Source organism: Podarcis cretensis, assembly GCF_951804945.1.
Source record: "Podarcis cretensis genome assembly, chromosome: 8".
Taxonomy (NCBI): domain Eukaryota; kingdom Metazoa; phylum Chordata; class Lepidosauria; order Squamata; family Lacertidae; genus Podarcis; species Podarcis cretensis.
This window is the reverse complement of record NC_137177.1, coordinates 36924896-36943717: the sequence shown is the minus strand read 5'-3', so window position 1 is coordinate 36943717 and position 18822 is coordinate 36924896. Positions and strand designations below refer to the sequence as shown.

The window sequence follows — 18822 nt, the reverse complement described above, 5'->3', positions numbered from 1 at the left end:
CACAGCACAATAAAAACATACATTTAAAAACGGCATAGCTACAAAACCTATCTCAAGTCCAATATTAGTGAAAGCATTATGCAAATACGCATTGGAAGAGATTCCTTTCATTAGTGTGCCTCTGCTTGGGGAAATGAAATGCTGACAAACGCTCAGGCTTGACATTAATAAATTGCAAACTGATGTAGACATGTGGAGAAAGAATGAGAAGCTGAAATAGGCTGTCCTTTGCCTACCCTGAAGGCTGCAGCTGCCCAGAGTGGCTGCGGCAACCCAGTCAGATGGGCAGGGTACAAAAAATAAATTTTATCATTTTTCTCCACCACCCCTCAAAGCTAGGCTCACTTGCTTAGTTTGTTTCCTTTCCCATCCATGCTCCTATGCTGTCCTTTTCCTCCCTCTTGGTTGGCTTCTTAATTAAGGAGAGCATTGGTGTCCCAGGGAGCCAAAGTGATCAAATCAAGCTATGGGGTAGTGAATAATTTAATGTTTGCTTTTCCGGAATATGGGCAATGTGGTGGTGGTGGTGGGGCGGTGTGTGTGTCTGAAATATGAATGAGCACAGAGTGTATTTACAGCAGTAGTTCACAGCATCAAAGCTTGTGTGGTGGTTTTAGCCTCTTTAAAAGAGCTTGCATGCTTTCTGCTTTCCAGCTTGTTGGTGTACGTCTGTCTCAAGAGATAGTGGAGTGCACCTCTGTGGGTGAAGTCAAACCTGATGCGTTAGCAGCCCCAAAGTGACCTCTCTGGGGCGCAAGCCTGGGCAGTGTGCATAGAGGCTCTGGGCTGCCCAGACGACAAGTCTCCCCTCTTGGCCATGCTGATGTGGTTCAAAGGAAAGCAGAGCAATATGTTTGGCACCAGCTTGGCTGCAGGAGCTGTCGGAAATAGGCATACTAAGCGCCATCCAACTCTCTTAGGGACTCCACTGTGGATTTGTGTAGGGTTTACTGCTTAGCCTTTTCTTGTCCCAAAGATGTCCCACAAGGCAATGGAGGTTTAGGACCAGAGTTTTTCTCTTGGAAGGGCTACCTTCCCAGGTTGATGGGTTCCCTTACCCCCTCACTTCCTTCTACAGCATGTGCAGAAACAGCCTTCTTGATTATTGGGCTACTATTGGTCTTGTCTGCTCAATCCTTCACAGCTTGTCTTCACACTCAGGGGAAGTCCCTAAACCCATCATCTACCCTCACCTGGTTTAGCCAGCCAGCCAAAACCATTCCTTGGGTTTGGCCGCTGTCACATACTGACAACTTCCAGGAGCCACAGGTGAGAGCTGAGTGCAGTGTGGGGACCAAAGGAGGACAAACTACCCCAGAAGGAGCACAATGTGCCTCCCACCAGAGATACTACCCCTCCCCTAATACACCCCACCCCATGCTTTCTAGATTCTCTTCAGAAAATTATGTTCCTTTTCAGACTGGACTTTTGGAGCCTTCCAGCCCTTTGCTCTCAATCCTGGCCCAAATAACTTTGACTGGCACTAAACTTGATTTATTTATAGGAATAGCAAACTGGACTAGGCTTGTGGGTTATGCAAATTGCCATTCTGAATAATGGTTTTTATGGGGTTGAATAGGGGGAGGAGTTTATGGATCCAAGGATGCAGTGAAAAAGTTTGGGAACAACTGTCCTACAGCTTCATGGCAAAAATAAGGAGCCCTACAGGGGCTGCCTAAGGTCTTGTGGGCCAGTCATGCCCAGGCAAAGCTGCTGGCGACCCACCTGCCTTTCTTCTCTTTGGCTTTCTTAGCCCAGAGGCTCGTCACTGACATCCGCGCTGAGAGAATTGAGCAGAAGAGCATCTCCTTGTCCTGGCAAGAGGCCAGTGCCTTGAGCGCCAATGAAACAGAATATGACATTAGCTTCTATGAAAAGGTAACTGTTTCAGGAGGGGTGCTGTTGTCTTCAACTCTGAAAGGCAGATCCCCTCATTTTCTGCACTGAAGCTGCTCTTTGGGGCATAGTCTCTCCCCACCCCACCCCCCAGCACTTCCACCATTGCTGCTTATAAGAGTTCAGGGATGGTGAGAGAGAATATGGAATCCATACACCAGCAGGGTGGAGAGGTACAGCACCTCCATCTCTGCTTGACTTAAGTTAGTTCCTGGTTTGTTTCTTATTTATTTACAGCATTTCTGTACTGGTTCTTTACCAAATTCTTGAGGCTGTGTACATATTAAAAGACACAGCAATATACACAGTAAATATGTTAATTAAAAAAAAAGGAAAATATAGCTGTGCACCACCCCAATTTACGAGCAGAGAAAGACCCTGGGGGTTCCAGGCTCTTACCCAGGTTGAATTTTCTTGGAATGAAGGTTGGCAGAGACAATGTCTTTAGGATATGTGGTTTTATTTACACATATATACAACCTGAGCATAAGATGGAGGGGCTTTCAGCATCAACACACCAACAGATCTTGCTTCTCCATTAGTCACAGCTTTGGATCCAGCACAGAGCAAACATTTCACTGTGTCTCCAGATTCCAGATTGCTTCTGGCTCAACTCATACACAACCTCTGGCTATTGTTTCCCTACCTAGCAGCTGCATTGGGGTGGGTGGGTGGAGAAAAGTCTCACCCATTAGCCTGGAGGGCACCATCACTTAGTTGCAGCTCTCACACAACCTAGCTGATTCTTTCGGGATGTTGTTGAGGACACTTAAGTGGCCAAAGAGACTTTTCTGACTAGTTCAGCTATAGAATCTTCTATTAGATTTTAACCCTCATTTGATACAGGACTCCAAGAACTGGAAGGGACTCAGGGCATCATTCAGACTGACCCCCCAAACCCACAACTATATATAGAATAAAATGCAGCTGTAGGAGGGCAGAACACAGAGCCCTTTCGTTTTGTGGCCTGCCGTGGCTGGAGCCTCCACATACAGCCTCTTGGCTGAGAATCTTAGACCTTAATTGAACAAAACCAGACATCTGTGTCTTTTCCTTGCTGATTTGATTTACGTTTGGCTTCTAGCCAAACGTGCCTTCTCCCTTCTTAACAACCTAGAGTGGAGCAAAATACCAAGCCTAGAAGAATGAACTAGTCTCTTAGATCTGGGGAGCAGCGTCTCACCTAATCTGAAACTCTGGGGTCCCACAGGGTCAGAAAGAGCAGAGCTACTCATCCCTGAAGACCACCTTCCCAGCTGTGACAGTGGACAACCTGAAGCCCAGCACACTCTATGTCTTCCAAGTCCAGAAGACGTCTTCCGCTTTCCAGGACCATGGGAACTGCAGCCACAGCATTGAGGTGGAAACGCTGGGGGAGAGTGAGTGTGCAAGTGTCTCTGGAGAGGCTGCAACAAAACCACTTGGGAGGCATGCACCCTCTGTGTCTCCAACTGGCTTACTCTTTGCAGCTCTTACCTGGCCTAGCAGCCCCTCAGTCCCCCAGTGAACAGGGAAGGGGGGCCGAGAAGGCCAGGTTTCAGTTTAATAACTCTGCCTAGCTGGAAATGAAAGCACTGGGGTGATGCACCCAGTAGGAATTCTACAGGCTGTGTTTAATGGGGCTTTAAATTGCATCCATTTGCCACACAAGATGCTTTTGGAACAAACTGAATTGAATAAAAAATTTCTCATAGAACGTAGCCATTTGCAAAAGCCAGAAAGCCAAGTCTTAAAGTGTTGAAGTAAAACCACTTTGTAAGTCATACATTTTAATGCCTCTCTTCTAAAGAATATTTCATTAATGCTGCCTAACAGACCATGAGGCAGGGGGTGGGAGGATGTAAACAAGCTCCTGGCTGCTCGCCCACAATGCTTTCGCACTGCCCTTTGACCCATTCATGAAGTCACTTACTCTTGAAATTAAATGAAAATAGCAGAGGAAGCAATAAGTACCTTAACTAGTTTATGCCAAAGAGAGTTTCCAGAGGTAGAGGGAAATAAGTCTGCCTGGATCAAAAAGAAGCAGGTAGGAGCATTAAATTCCAAAGTCCTAAAAGGCTCTGACTTGGATTTCCTGATGCATCCAGTGACTTTTGCGCACTGTGAGTTTGCCCAGAAGTCAGTCCTTGGTGGCAACTGGATTCCTTTCCCACTCCTTTAAATGCCATAAAAGCCCCTTGCTGAGAAACTTCTGTTTCTTAGACCACCAACTACAGCGAAGTGGTCTTGGTTTCCAGGGGCAACATGCCTGATCTTTATTTATAAAAAATATCTGTACCATAAAAGTATATATCAAAGCTGTTCACAGCAACAAAACCATACGATAAAAACTATAAAAAGTTATAAGCAGACATCAACTAACCATTATGAAAGGATGTATTCTTAACTGCCTGCATAGGCTTGGCAGAATAGGAAAGTTCTCGGAAGGAGAAACATACGAAGATGTCTCCTCTCCCAAGGTAAGGAAGAAGAAGGAAATGAGGAAAGAAAGTATGAGAGTATTAGTCTAGTAACCAAGGGAAGGTCAGCACAGGTTAAGGGGCAGTCTGGGAAGCCTGGAGGTTCCACTTACTCTCTGATTTCTCCCACGTATTCCAACACCTCCAACAGTCACAGCTTTCAACAAAGAGTGGGAGCTGAAAGCTCAGACCGTTTCTGTATCTCCATCCTCTTGGGACTTGGGACCAGGCCAGATATGGCTTCTGTTGCAGGACTAGCAGTAACATTGGGAGATTAAAAAAAATTATATTAAGGCTGCAGTATGCAGAGAGGGGCGTTTTATCACCTCCACCCCCAGCTGTGATCCTGACAAAAATGGCCTCTTTGGCAATAGGAACTTTTCACCATAAAGCTAACTAGGGCACGGGGTATTTCCGTCAGGATTACAAGTGGAGAGGGACAGAAAAGCAGAACTGTGGCCCTAGGCATAGAATTGTACAGTCCTACCTTGGTTCTTGAATGCCTTGCGACTCAAATGTTTTGGCTCCTGAACGCTGCAATCCTGGAAGTGAGTGTTCCAGTTTGCGAACATTTTTTGGAACCCGAACGTCCAACGCGGCTTCCAATTGAGTGCAGGAAGCTCCTGCAGCCAATCGGAAGCCACGCCTTTGTTTTTGAACGTTTTCAGAAGTCGAATGGACTTCTGGAACAGATTAAGTTCGAGAACCAAGGTACGACTGTATTGTTAAAGTCTCCCAGCTTTGCTGCTTGCCAGTCAACCACACAATTAAAGCAAATGTCCTAGTGAGGTTGTTTTTGGCCCTTGAACAGGCAGTTGCTCAAGATAAGCCAGGCCCTGCCGCTCTTGGCTTCTGTGGGTCTAACTCCCATTTCCTTCTATTTCTCTCCCCCCCCCCCCCAAACTTCTTCCTGCAGCCACTGCTGTCGCTTTCCATGAGCAGAGCCCCATAGTCCTTGTGGTCATTGTGGCGATTGCTGGGCTGATTGTGTTGGTTTCTGTGATCCTGGGCATCCTGACCTGGAGGAGGTGAGCACATGACCATCCCATGTTGCCCACTCCCTCCCACTCCTCTGCTAAGAGGTTTCTGAGTAGGGCAGCTGGAGCATGATCATACTAGCTTAAAAAAAGACAAGTGAGTCGGGCTGAGGACACAGCTCTTTTTGGGACTCGACGCCTTTCTTCACAGCTTATATTGGGGCTTTGCTTGAGGCCACTTCTGGGGTAGGTCCTGGCTGAGAAGGTATAATGTGGCTTTTGCTTCTCCCCCTTGCAGGCAGTGTGACTACAGCAAGGCCTACCGGGATGGAGAGGAGGAACTGTACTTCCACTGTGAGTTGAAGGCAGAGGGAGGAGAAAGGGCAGGAGGTTTCCTGCTACTAGTGATGCAGGGGTGGCAAGAGGCTCTCCTGGAGTCCAGCTTCTGAGATGAACTACAGTGGTGCCGTTTTAGACTCCAAACATGACAGCCATCCTGGGCTTCCCTCCTCTCCTCTCTAGACTGACTCTGAAGTGTGCATTTGCAGGGCCCCCTCTTCATTCTGCCCAGGCAGATGCCCTAAGGAACTGCTCCTGCAAGGAAGCCTCCAGGGCCTTATGAGGCCCTTGTGAGGCTCTTGTTTTCATGTACTCGAAAACGGCTGCAGCTCGCCAAGTGGGCACATCCTGCTCTGGGTTAGGCTTCAGCAACTGCTCTGAGCTCCACAAACTGTGGCACTGGAGTGGTAGAAGGAAGGCACCAGAAATGCATGCTGGATTCAATACTAAAGCTCAGGGCAGATAAAATACGGCACTTCTCCATGCAGCAGATAGCTAAGCTAGAGAACTCCCACAGGAGGCAGTAATGGCCACCGACTTGGATGCCTTTAACAGAAGATTGGACAAATTCATGGAGGAGAGGGCTATTGATGGCTACTCATCATGGTGGCTATGCTCTGTCTCCATGGCTGAAGGCAGTAAATGCTTCTGAATGCCAATTTCTGGAAACCACAGGAGAAGAAAGGGCTCTTGTGTGCAGGTCCTGCTTGGATGTTTCCCATAGGGGCATCTGGTTGGCCAGGATGCTGGACTGGAGGAGCCATTGGCATGATCCAGCACACTCTTCTTATGGTCTGATGTTAAGCTACAGCTTGGTCCTTCAGACCAGATGGAACAGAGGCCATCAACAGTCAAGTAGCAAAAGCATCTAATTTCTTGGCTGTATAGAAAAGCAGGAGACCAAACAGTGGGGCTCATGAATTTCAGACCCCCTCAGAAGGGTCCAGGCCGAAGGCAACCAAGACCAGTGGGTGAGACTAATGGTACCTTTTCTCACCATTTCCAAACCTTCCTTCAAAGTGTGTCCAATGCAAGTTAAATACTTAAGTTTGCCAAGGCATCAAATATAAACTTATTTCCTTCATGAACTTGCAAGTTTTAATACAGTCACAGGATACTTTCAGTAAGTGGTTAAACTACAGCATTGCTCACACACATATCTACCTGGTCTGTGCAGAGATGCCTGTGTTCCAGCCAGGAAGGAACTGTTGCTATGTATTAACTCCCTAGAAAGATGTTAAATGAGACTGGTTTTCCCTTTTCCCTCCAGTAAGGAGAGAGATCCTGGCTTGTTGTCTAACTGCCACATTAGTGGGTTTCTTTCTACAGGTCCAGCCTCAAAAGTAACTTTATTCTGGATCAGTGACAAAAACAGATGGACATGGAAGGCAAGTTTCCATGATGGAGAAGACATAGGGAGGGGGGAGGATGGCAGGAGCAGGGGAAAATATTTGTTTCTTGGCTGGATTCTGCCAGGTCGGGGAAATTTGCAGCACCTCAATGTTGGCAAAAGGCCTTAACACCATCTCTGATGCCCCACTGTAGTCAAGATACCAACCCGGAGGATGTATGTTGACCCCAAGACCTGTGAAGACCCCCTACAGGCTGTCTCTCTCTTTGCCAAGGAACTCGATAGCTCCAGCATCAAAATGGAAAAGCTGCTTGGGACAGGTGAGTGTTGTGGATCCAGGCCCTTTGCTTTTCAGTGGGCCTGTGGGACAAGCTGCCCGGCGGTCCCTTCCTTCCATGAGCACTGAGAAAAAGGATGTTGTGATTGCTTAAGACCCAGCATGGGTTTCTCAAAAATAAGTCAGGTCAGACAAATCTCCTTTCTTTCTTTCTTTCTTTCTTTCTTTCTTTCTTTCTTTCTTTCTTTCTTGGAGTTAAAAGCTTGGTGGATCAGGGGAATGCTGTGGACATAGTGTATCTTGATTTCAGTAAGGCTTTTGACAAAGTCCCTCACAAATTCTTGTGAGGAAGCTGGTAAAATGTGGGTTGAACAAGGTATCTGTTCAAGCAGGGGAAGAATCCAGGGAACCTGAGGATAAACTGTAGGAACTGATTGCATATGGTTAGGTATTAAAACAATGATTCCCAAATGGGGGCAGTGGGATTACCTTGGGCGGGGGGTAGCAGGGGAGCAGCAAGGGAGCACTGGAGTGTGAATTTGACTTTGAAAAGCTCCTATCACTGAATCAAGTTAAATTAGACTTTGAAAATCTGGTATCACTGGATCAAGTTAATCAGGTCTGCTGAATTAATTAAAAAGTGTTAATTAGATTTTGAGTAAATGTGCAATTAATTGTTAGTGTTTTCAATCTTATTGTGTTATTTATTATCTTCCTTAGTGGGTCATGCAAACTGCTACTCCGAATAACAATTTTTACAGGGAAGGGGGCACTGGGGATGAATTTATGGAACCAAGGGGGCAGCGGCCCCCAAAAGTTCAAGAACCACTGTGTTAGAACAGTTATGGGTCCTGAATCATGAAAGGCAATAGATAATCCAAAACATCACAATAGCACAAACTAGATGAAATTTAAGAGAAACAACAACAATGGCATTGGGTCTTCTCCCAGAGCTGCAGCAGCACCCCACCCCCACCCCTTTCCTCCCTTTCTCAACTGGCACATGCCAGCTTTTGCCTTTCTCTGCCATTCCTCTCTGCTAGAACTTTTCCAATAAAAAACCCTCTGTAGGAAGCCATGAGGGACTGAGGGGGCCTCATATTTTGGCAGTGGCTCCCTTTCCACTTTCAGAGTCTGGAGGGAGGGTGCTGTTGCATGTGGACTTCTTGCTTACACAGAGAGGGAGTTTGGTTCTAACTCCAGGTCCTTCTTCTGGGCAGGAGAATTTGGAGACATCTGCCAGGGGTGCCTGAAGCTCCCCAGTAAGCGGGAGCTGCCTGTGGCCATCCGGACCCTGCAAGCCAGCTGCTCCGAAAAGCAGGTCCACACCTTCCTCACTGAGGCCAGCATCATGGGCCAGTTTGACCACTCCAACATTGTCCGCTTGGAGGGAGTTGTTACCAGAGGTAAGAAGCACTTATGGATTCTGCCCATTTGCATGCCAGAAGATGGTGCTTCCTTCAGAACGCTAGGTAATCATTCCTTGCATAGCCCCTTGAAGCGCCTGTGTTGCACACCTTCAAGGGAGGCCCAAGACTGTGTATCAGGCACTGACCTCTGCTCCATTGCCAAGTGTATGTTGAGAAGATGCCCAAGTTTCATTTCAACTCTGTGTGTGTGTGTGTGTGTGTGTGTGTGTGTAGAGAGAGAGAGAGAGGAGGGGGGGCTCTCTTCCGCATTTGTATTCTGGAACCTCAGGCTGCTCTACCTGGGGTTTGAGATTATTTCCAGGCAGTGCCCCTAACTGTTCCTGCTTGAGGGCATTGGGAATCTCCTTTGCTAAAATGGAGGTGTGGTGTGTTTGCATAAAAAAAGTCTACCTTTTGTGTGGATAGAATGTATCCTATTGCCATGGGCGTAGCCAGGATTTTTTTTGCGGGGACAGGCCTTTTGTTTTTTTGGGGGGCAGAATCTGTTAGCTATGTATTTTTATTAATTTTTACTGATTAAGGGGAGTAGCTGCCCCTCCCTGCCACCCCTTGACTACGCCCATTCCTACTGCACAAGGATAAGGGTCACATTCATTGCCGAGCCCATTACTAGTGTGCAGCCCCAAGACCCAGGAGGGAATGCAGCCCTACAAGTGAGAGAACCTGCTGTCTTTTTTCTCCCATGGGGAGTGAAGAACACATTTTTCTCTCTTCCATATCACTAGAACTCATGGACATTCAATGAAACTGAAGGAATATCGAGGCCTACTAGATGGACCATTGGTCTGATCCAGCAGGCTCTGCTTATGTTCTTAGAAAAGATGGCTTTGCATTGAGGCAGCGGTTGCTGATCCTCCTGCACATGGCGCTCCTTCTAGGAACATGGTGTCCTATGCATGAAAAGCAGCAGGAGCCACCAGGTTTGGTGTTTAAGGGCATGCTGGCTTCACACTGTGAGGCAGTTTAGGTAGTTCTGTGAACAATTTACATCAGGGAAAAGTGTGATCAGGCAGGCAAATGCCCCAATGCCCTTCCTCTCCTTAACAGTCATTAAGGGACTGGAATAATTACACACTTACTTGTGGCCAGCAAAAATGAAAGCAGCCGCTGCCTGGCTTGGGTTTTTTTTTTTTTTGTGTGTGTAGATGCAGTTCTGCCTAATTGCCTGGGTGATTTAAAAGCCATCTCAGGAAAGTGACTGTCCTGTGTGAAGGCAGGGAGAGAATACTGATGGTTTTCTTAATTGCTTGCAGTGGAGTCTGTGGTGGTTAATGTGGTTTAGAAAGACGATTATCCAGAAATGCTGGGACTACACACTCTGGAGGCCAAAGGTTCATTTATGTGTCAGTTCCAGCCCACAACATTAAGATGCTTAGGGATTCTGTAGCTAATTTAATAAGCTGGGAAGCCAATCTCACTGCAAAGGGTTCATTGAGCAGCTGGTCTTCATTCATCAGGCTAGTCCAGAGAGAGGAGAGTTTTAGAGCAACAGCATAAGCAGGTGGGCAATTGCTCCTTGTGTGGCATCGCTCTATGGAACTGCCTTACTGGGACCAAGCAATTGCTTCCTCCCACAAGGGCACTTCAAAGGTAATCTACTCCAATTTGTTACTAGTGCAGGAAGTACAGCACTACAACACTGCCTCTGTGTGAACATGCATGTGATGTTGCTACCAGCGCATGATTAACAACTTCCTGACCTAATGTCACAGATAGAGCCCTCTGTCTCATCCAGCTGGTTTTCAGACAGACAGAGAGAGAGACTGGATTCTTGTTTCTCTGTGTAGGGAACCCGATGATGACTGTGATGGAGTACATGGAGAATGGGGTGCTGGACTCCTTCCTGCGGGTGAGTAAGACCTTTCCCCGATAGTGGGATGAGCTTTATGCCAGCCACCTGCCTGGCAGAGTCTTTTGCTGATCTACCTGCAGCCAGCCTCATGGATCTTTCTCCTCCCACCCACAGCGGCATGAGGGGCAGCTCATGGCTTCCCAGCTGATTGGCATGCTGCAGGGGATTGCCTCCGGGATGAAATACCTGACCGAGATGGGCTACGTCCACAAGAAACTGGCAGCGCATAACATCCTGGTGAATGGGGAGCTGGTCTGCAAAATCTCTGGCTTCAGGGTAGGCCAGGAGGAGAAGATGGAGACAGTTTTCAGCACGCTGGTATGTATTTGGGAGGGGGCAGGAAGAATAATAGATCCTTGGAAGGGACACCAAGGATCATCTAGCCCAACCCCTTGCAATGCAGGAAGCACAGCTGAAGAATCCCTCGCAGGTGGCAATCCAAACTCTGTTTAAAAACCTGCAAGGAAGGGAGAGTCTTGGAAGACCGCCTTCTGAAGTAGTCTGTTCCACTGCCAATGGTGGTGGTTTTCCACCTGTCAGGGAAGCTTCAGCTGTGATTCCTGCATTGCAGGGAGTTGGACTATATGACCTTTGGGTTTCCTTCCAACTTTATGATTCTGTGAACATTTTAAGTATCAAAATACACACCAAAGCCTTTGAATGACACCTTCCAGATGCCACCAGGATGAGCATTTTTGGAGCATTTTGATGAAAGCAGAGGAGAAGGCAGGCAGCGGATATACAGTAAGCTGTATGTGCAGAGGCATAAGGGGAGCACTGCAAGGGGCATTGGAATCACCCCTTGGTGCTTCCTGTGCTTTGAATGGGGAAGCCCTCCTGGCTTCCCTGTTCTTTCTCTTCCTGCTGCTGCTGTGATCTTCCTTGATGAAAGACATTAAATGGGTTGTGCTGGGCAAGCGACAAGCTGCCTCATGAAATATTAATTGTAAACCATCTAGCAGGAGAACTTAACTATTGCCTGAATATTTCAGGACTTCCCTTCCTTTCCCTACACACACACACACACACACACACACACACACACCTTGCTTTGAACGTTAACTAGCTCATTTTAAATGAATTTGGGACAGAGTTTCCCCTGAGCAATCCAGCTGTGCTGCATGTGCAGTATAAAGGCCAGCTTTCCGGTAGCAGGTGGGGAAGAGAGAGAATGGAAACGGGGATCTGGCAGCAGGAAAGACCTGAACTTTGTTTCTCTTTTTGTATTTTTATGCTGTGAACAACCCTGTGATCTTTGGATGAAGGACAGTATACAGATTTAATACATAATAATGATAACGAGGCAGATGTGTGTGTGTAGTGTTTTCTGTAGAACAACAGAATTGTAGAGTTGGAAGGGATTCCAAGGGTCATCTAGCTCAACCCTTCGCAAAGCAGGAAACAGAGCTAAAGAATCCCTGACAGGTGGCCATCCAACCTCTGCTTAAAAACCTCCAAAGAAGGAGAGTTCACAACCTTCCAAGATAGTCTGTTCCACTGTCAAACAACTCTTACCATCAGAAAGTTCTTCCTAATGTTTAGTTGGAATCACCTTTCTTCTCATTTGAATCTCTTGGTTCAGGCCCTCCCGTCTGGAGCAGCAGAAAACAAGCCTGCTCCAGCTTCCTTGAGACCACCCTTTAGATATTTGAAGATAGTTATCATAACACTTCTCAGTCTTCTCTTCTCCAGGCTAAACATGCCCAACTCCCAAACTGTCCCTCATAGGGCTTGGTTTCCACATTCTTCAGCTTGTCAATATACTTCTTAAATTATGATGCCCAGAACTTGACACAGAACTCCAGGTGGGATCTGATCAAAACAAAATAAAGTAGTACTAAAATGTCCCTTGATCTATAAATCTATCACTATAAATCTGTTGACGCAGTCTAGGATTGCATTAGCTTTTTTTTGCTGCATCATCACACAGTTGACTCATGAGACTCATGTTAAGGTTGTGACTTACTAAGACCCAGATCCTTTTCACATGTACTGTACTGCTGGCAAGTCAGGTGTCTCACAGCTTATATTTATGCATCTGGTTATTCCTACCTAAGTGTAGAACCTTATATTTGTCCCTATTGCAATTAATTTTGTTTCTATTGTTACTTATTTTCTGGTCTTTCTTCAATGCCTTTTCTTTATGCGTGCCCAGGGTGGGAAAAGCTTGGTGCTGTGGTTGGCCCCCGAAGCATCCCAGTACCACCGTTTCAGTTCAGCCAGTGACATGTGGAGCTTTGGCATTGTCATGTGGGAGGTGATGTCCTATGGAGAGAGGCCTTACTGGGACATGTCGAACCAGGACGTAAGTGGCTCCCCAGTCTGCTGGAGGTGGTGGTGTGGATGAGGAGCAGAAAATGGGCAGGCCAAGACTCTCTGGGCCTCTGCCTCTCCACCACTCTGTTGTGCTTGGTGGTGGGTGTGGGTGTGCTTTTGGTAAAGGTTGCAAGCGAGAGCATCCTACCACGTTCCTGCTGGGTGTGGCTTCTATCTCCAACAATTGCTTCTAGGTGATAACAGCCATCGAAGACGGCTTCCGGCTTCCTGCTCCTGCAAACTGCCCACTGGCTCTGCACCAGCTGATGCTAGATTGCTGGCAGAAGGACTGTACTGAGAGACCAAAATTCTCCCAGGTCCATAGCACACTTGGCAACATGCTTCAGGCCCCAGAGCTATCGAGAAACAGCATCTTCACCTATGCCAGGTGACTGCATTATCCCCGACCCTCCCACCTTCAAGCCCATGTAGAAAACAGCAGTGAGAGAGGCTGTATTTGCACACATCTGAGCTTAGGGGGAGGTGGAAGGTTCTGGGGCATAAGACCTTCCTTCCTGTGATGTCCCCACATAGCTCCTCTCTCTTTCTTTCCAGGACTGCCAGCTGCTCCCTCCCTCCCTCCGACTGCCCCTTTTCTTCCTTCCCATACTTCAGCTCTGTTGGGGAGTGGCTGGAAGCCATTGAGATGAGCAGGTATAAGGACAGCTTTGTGGCTGCTGGCTATTGCTACCTGGATTCAGTGGCCAGGATGACAGTACAGTAAGTGAATCTCCCCTCCTCTAGAAGGATGCTGCCAGCCAGCCACACATAGGCTTGGCTACACCCAACTATGGCCCCTTGTAACAGGGAAGGGCCCAGAGAGCAGGGCGGCAACCTGGCTCTGGGGTTGGCTTCAGGCTAACCTGAGAAAGCTGCTGCTGCTGCTCCTTGGGCGGCTTTCTCTTTTGAGTGGTGGCAGCTGGGAGTCTGACGCACACTTCCTGGGCCTCCTGAACAACTGACTTGGCTTATGGTCTCTCAGAACTCTCCTCAGGGGTGTTCTGCTGTGCTTTGCACCCAGTTCCCACTTGCTGGCTCTGGTACTGCTGAGGCACTCCTCACCATCCATCAGCCCCATTTCCCTGTCTTAGTTGCTTGATGGGACCAGGTGAGCTGCTGTGCTCAGACTGACTCTGGTATGGAGTGGGCTTCTCACTTTTTTTTTTATTCCAGAGATGTTCTGAGCTTGGGGATCACCTCTGTGGCACACCAAAAGACCCTCCTAAGTGGGATCCAAGCGCTCCGGGCTCAAGTGATCCAGATGCATGGCCACGGAGTGCAGGTGTGAAAGCAGGGCAGCGGTGTGTGTCTGCAGAACCAACCTGAGCTGCCCACTGGCCCTAGTGAGGCCACGTCTCTGAGACTTTACCTGAGAGCAGATGATGTTGGCAGCTATGTCCCGGAGACACAGGAAGGTAGTGGGAACCAACTGCCCCCTTCCATGGGAGGTCCAGAGCGACCTCTCTGCAGCAGCTGAAGAGCTGGTCTTTTTCTTCCCCATCTACCCCAATGGCACCTTGGAGAGGAGACTGAGCAAGAGGGTCTGCTGGTGACCCTTAAGCCCCTTGAGAGTCTGAACTCAGAGCAATGCATCTTCTGAGAAACTGCCAATTATTGAAATTTCCTCAATGGGCAGTAGAGTGACTGTTTCTCCAGTGAGTCTCCTTTCCCAGCCTCCTTCCATGACTTCTTGGGCAGATGGGAAGACTGCACACTCCACCTCTATCTGGAATGAAGGCTACATGGGCAAGAGCAGGAAGATGCACAACTGGGAACAGGTTTACTGCAAGAGTATGGGCTACTTTGATGGTACTATGTTGATGCCAACCTTGTCCAATATGACTGTGCACAGCCAGAAAGAAAATCGGTTAAAGGGTAGAAGGATGATGGCTCCTGCCCTGGAAATCCTTTCTCAGTGGGCACTGGAATCCTGCCTCACATGCTGCTGAGTTCCAGCCCGCTCAGCTCTTGAGTGCCAAATGCTTGCAGCAGTCAATTCTGATGGCATCTCTTCCTGAAGTCATTAGCCACAGACACCTCTCTCTCAGACTCCCATTGCTCCTGACTCCACAAAGCAGAACAGCCTTCGCAGGATGCAGAGAAATTATCACAAGCTTCAGCTGACTTAGCTGGTCTCTGCAGGACAAGCAGAATGCAGGAGTCCTTCCCTCGTTCCTGATCTCAGCCAACAGCAAAGCTGCAGGTTAGCATACCTACTTGCGCTCTTGGAGGCCTGGACCATAATAGCTCCTAGGACTTTATTGGCTTGGGAGCTTGCATTGGGTGATGGGGAGATCTCCCCAAACTCTGGACCAAATGAACAGAGCTGATGGGAGGTGGAAGCAGAGGCAGGCCTCTAGGCTGTCCTAGATCAGGGACCTTTCCTTTCTGGACATTGGGTTCTTTCCCAGGTCATGAGTTGGAGACAATATATGTTGCAGGCAGCAAGATAAGAAGCATCTGTGTGTGCTGTCCAGCAGGTGGTTGTTTGAGCCATGATGGAACCCCCTGGCTAGTCTTCAGAGGCCACACTGGGCACCCAGGCAGGTATCCTGATGCAATTTTGAAGGCCACGGCAGGTACTCCTGGGAGAGCCAGACTCCTCTTCCTCCTCCTATGTTGGTGGGTTTTCCCCTTCACTGCCCACTCCTCTTTGTCTCAGTGTGGCATTTGCCAAATAGATTTATGCTGTTAGATAGACTAACTTAAGTGGGCCTCTGCAATCCTCCTTTGTTTGGGTCCACAGCAGTTTACTGTATGCTTATCAGTGTACATGGTGGTTGTTTTTTACAACTCCATAATCACTGGAGACAGACAGATTTGAAAGGGAAAGGAGTCCAAAGGGAAGGGCTCTCTTGCTCCACCCATCTGTGTTCCCAGCTCTGGAGCACAGACAGTGGGCATGCTGCTCTGAATGGCACCACTGCACCTCATGTGAGCTGCAGCTGACATTTCTTTGTGGTGGGGATTGTGGAGATCCAAGTCCTTCCATGCCAGCAGTGCTTTGAAGAAAAGGCCTCCTTCCCTCAGGATGCCCACCTCTTCAGCCCAATACACACAAGCTATAGAGGCTTCAGACTCAAGGGAAGCTGCAGGTGAGAACTCTGAGCAATGCAGAAACTCACAGCTGTCCCTTGTTCTGGAAGAATACAGGAAGAGCTGATGAACGTTGGGAAGGAGAAGACCTGCTCTTTTGGGCAAGCCAACCAAGTACATGCCCTAATCATTGGCTCCACTTTTGACTACTGAAAATATTAGTGCCTGCTGGACTTGAAAGACAAGTGGATGGCTCTCACTTGCCTTGCCAGCCAGTTGGTCCAGATCCTCTGTGGAAAGACTACCTTCCCTTTATGAGGCACCATCTCTCTGAGACTGTGCAACATGAATCTTTTTGTTTGATCTAGAGAATAATATATTTTAGAGCAAGAAATTGAATCACTTGATTCCTGTTCACCTCACCAGATGGGGAGTTTGGGTGACCTTGGGCCAGTCACTGTCTCTCAACCTAACCTACCTCACAGGGTTGTTGTGAGGATAATATGGGACGGAGAACTCTGCACACCACCTTGAGCTCCTTGGAAGAAATGTGGGATATAAATGCAATAATAAAATAAAATAAAATACAGTATGCTTGAATTAGCTGAAAGACACATGCATGGCTGTTAATGCAGTGTTTCCCAAGAGCAAGAATCCTTCACCATTTTATGTGTTCCCTAGCAAGCACCTTGTCTCCATAGTTTATTTTTTACCTGTAAAGGTGAGCTAGGAAGGATCTAACTACACAGAGCAACTCAAGTTGCAAGTTTCCTATGGAAACTCTCTATTGCCATGGAGAGAGGAGTAACTCCCATCTTCTAGTCAGCTTGTTTGGGACCTCCCGAGATCACAAATGCACAACTTCCTCCAGTTCTAATCAAATCTTCACTCACTGATTGATCACTGGGAATGCTGAGAAGGGTGATATGCAACAAGTCCTGTAAAACTCCCACTGTAGCCTAAACCCCTTTTTATTTTATTAAACAGAGGCCTCTCCTTTGGGGCATATCTCAAAATTGCTTTCCCAGGACACCTCCCTTTGTGCAATAAGCCTCCCCCACCCTCCAAGTCTAATATGCCCTCGCATGCTAGAATCCCCGAGTCTGCCCATGCCCTAAAAACACTTCTGTCTCTCTGCCAGTTCCCCCCTGGGCTTCAACTCCCGTCCCCAGTTTCTTCCGTCTTTTCCCTCCCTAGAATTCTTGAACTCCCAGGTGGTGTCCATCCTTGCACTCTCTTGAATCACCACCTCCTCTGGTGTGCCTGACACAGAGTGGAAGGATGTATGAGAGAAGGAGTAATTCTCCCTTCTTTCTCATTGAACCTCTCTCCTTACCTTTCTAAGGCCGTGTACACACTCCTGCTTACTCTGCATCCAGTGCATTCCCACCGTTGGTTTGGGAAGTGGGGTATACACTTTAGTCACAATCCATAGCTATCCTGTATCTTAGAAAATACTGTGTTTTGATGCAATCAGCTTAGATTCAAATTGAGAAAAAGAACAAGCCTGCTGAGTTTTAGGTTGGTAATGTTTATGCTACAGTGAAGTCATCCTGGGCAACTGTGCCATGGACTCACTCTCAAGTCCTCTTTCTCCCTGGGAAGCCTTCCCTGGCTTACTGTTAATTGCTACTTTGTGGTATTTTTCTCGATAAAAATAATTCATGGAAAGTTTCTGCTATCATATCCTTTGCTTCCTTGAATACTAAATGATCTGAATGTTAACCCAGCTTGGGTGTCTTATATTTTGGCTAAAAAGTGCCAGCTCTGGACTAGCTTTAATCAGACTGACAGCAGCCTGTTCTTTGCAATGAAGCCCGGATCACATTGGAAAACAGTCTCCTGGCACAAGATCAGAACTAAATTCTCTCATGAACTGTGTTTGTTAGCTTTTCCGAAGGCCCCTCAACAGGTCAGAGGGAAGAAGCTCTGAGCACTTCACAAGAAACAGCTGCTTGGGAGTGTGCTTAATGGCACAAGCTCCAGCAGGCTGCTTGCTCCGCCCCAACAGTTGCTTGCAATGATAAATGCTCACTTTGTGCCATATCCGAAATAGCTCTGCAGCCAATGTACACATCCATCACGGTGCTCTGCAGAGAGGCAACAATTGAAGTCATTATCTTACCGAAGGTGGCTGTTTGGTGCTCAGTGTCAGCCACAGCTCCTTATCTTTCTCATTATGTTTGGAAGATTAAGTGTTTCAGTTCCCATCATGAATTCCGGAGCCACAAAAAGACATATGGCAAAGTGCATGCATTGCTTATACACTGGAATGGCAAGGAAACAGTCTAGATTGGGTTTAGCTGGATGCATTTTCCTCCATTAATAACATTATCATATTCCTGTTGTCTAGATACAGTCACACCTCATCAGTTTGCTCACCCACATGCTTGTTTATTCTGCAGCAGGAATTGGGCTTCCAGGTTCTTGCTGTTCCTGCTATCAACATGCAAGTATTATGGAAATGGAGAGGGAGGCAAACTCTGGAGCCAAAGGAAGGCTTTTGGCTTCTCTTCATGCAGAAGGTTCCAGACTCAATCCTTAATGCTTCCTGACAGTGCTGGTCAAAACTGCTGCCACATAGTGTAGACAAGACTGAACTAGTTGGGCCAATGGTCCACAGCTATATTTGCACCACGAACTAACATCTAGAACAACAGACTCAGCTCTTTGGACTCCCAAAGACTGTTATCAAGACTGCAGGGCAGGGGGATCAGGCTTATTCTAGATGTGCCTGGGACAATTCATCTGGGTAGAAAGATGTGAACTCTGAATCTATGAGATTTCATCCTTCCCCACCCTGTGGAATGAAGGGAGGGAGGAGGGTGACTTTGGCTTTACCGACAAGAATGCAGAGCTGTGATATTAGGAGGATTTCATCCTTCCCCA

The 18822-nt window shown here is 47.5% G+C and overlaps 1 protein-coding gene across 2 annotated transcripts in view; it reads left to right on the top strand.

The window, feature by feature from the left end:
• The window catches only part of EPHA10 (EPH receptor A10), a 42326-nt gene extending 23524 nt beyond the window's left edge, over positions 1-18802 (top strand). For both annotated transcript variants that reach the window (XM_079989261.1, XM_079989260.1), the window contains exons 6-17: positions 1754-1878; positions 3107-3275; positions 5272-5383; positions 5631-5686; positions 7217-7342; positions 8520-8705; positions 10517-10578; positions 10696-10899; positions 12737-12886; positions 13092-13285; positions 13453-13617; positions 14071-18802. In XM_079989261.1, the coding sequence (XP_079845387.1) occupies positions 1754-1878; positions 3107-3275; positions 5272-5383; positions 5631-5686; positions 7217-7342; positions 8520-8705; positions 10517-10578; positions 10696-10899; positions 12737-12886; positions 13092-13285; positions 13453-13617; positions 14071-14185 (1664 nt within the window). In that variant the 3' untranslated portion in view covers positions 14186-18802. The remainder of the gene's footprint in view (positions 1-1753; positions 1879-3106; positions 3276-5271; positions 5384-5630; positions 5687-7216; positions 7343-8519; positions 8706-10516; positions 10579-10695; positions 10900-12736; positions 12887-13091; positions 13286-13452; positions 13618-14070) is intronic.
• The last annotated feature ends 20 nt before the right edge of the window (positions 18803-18822 follow it).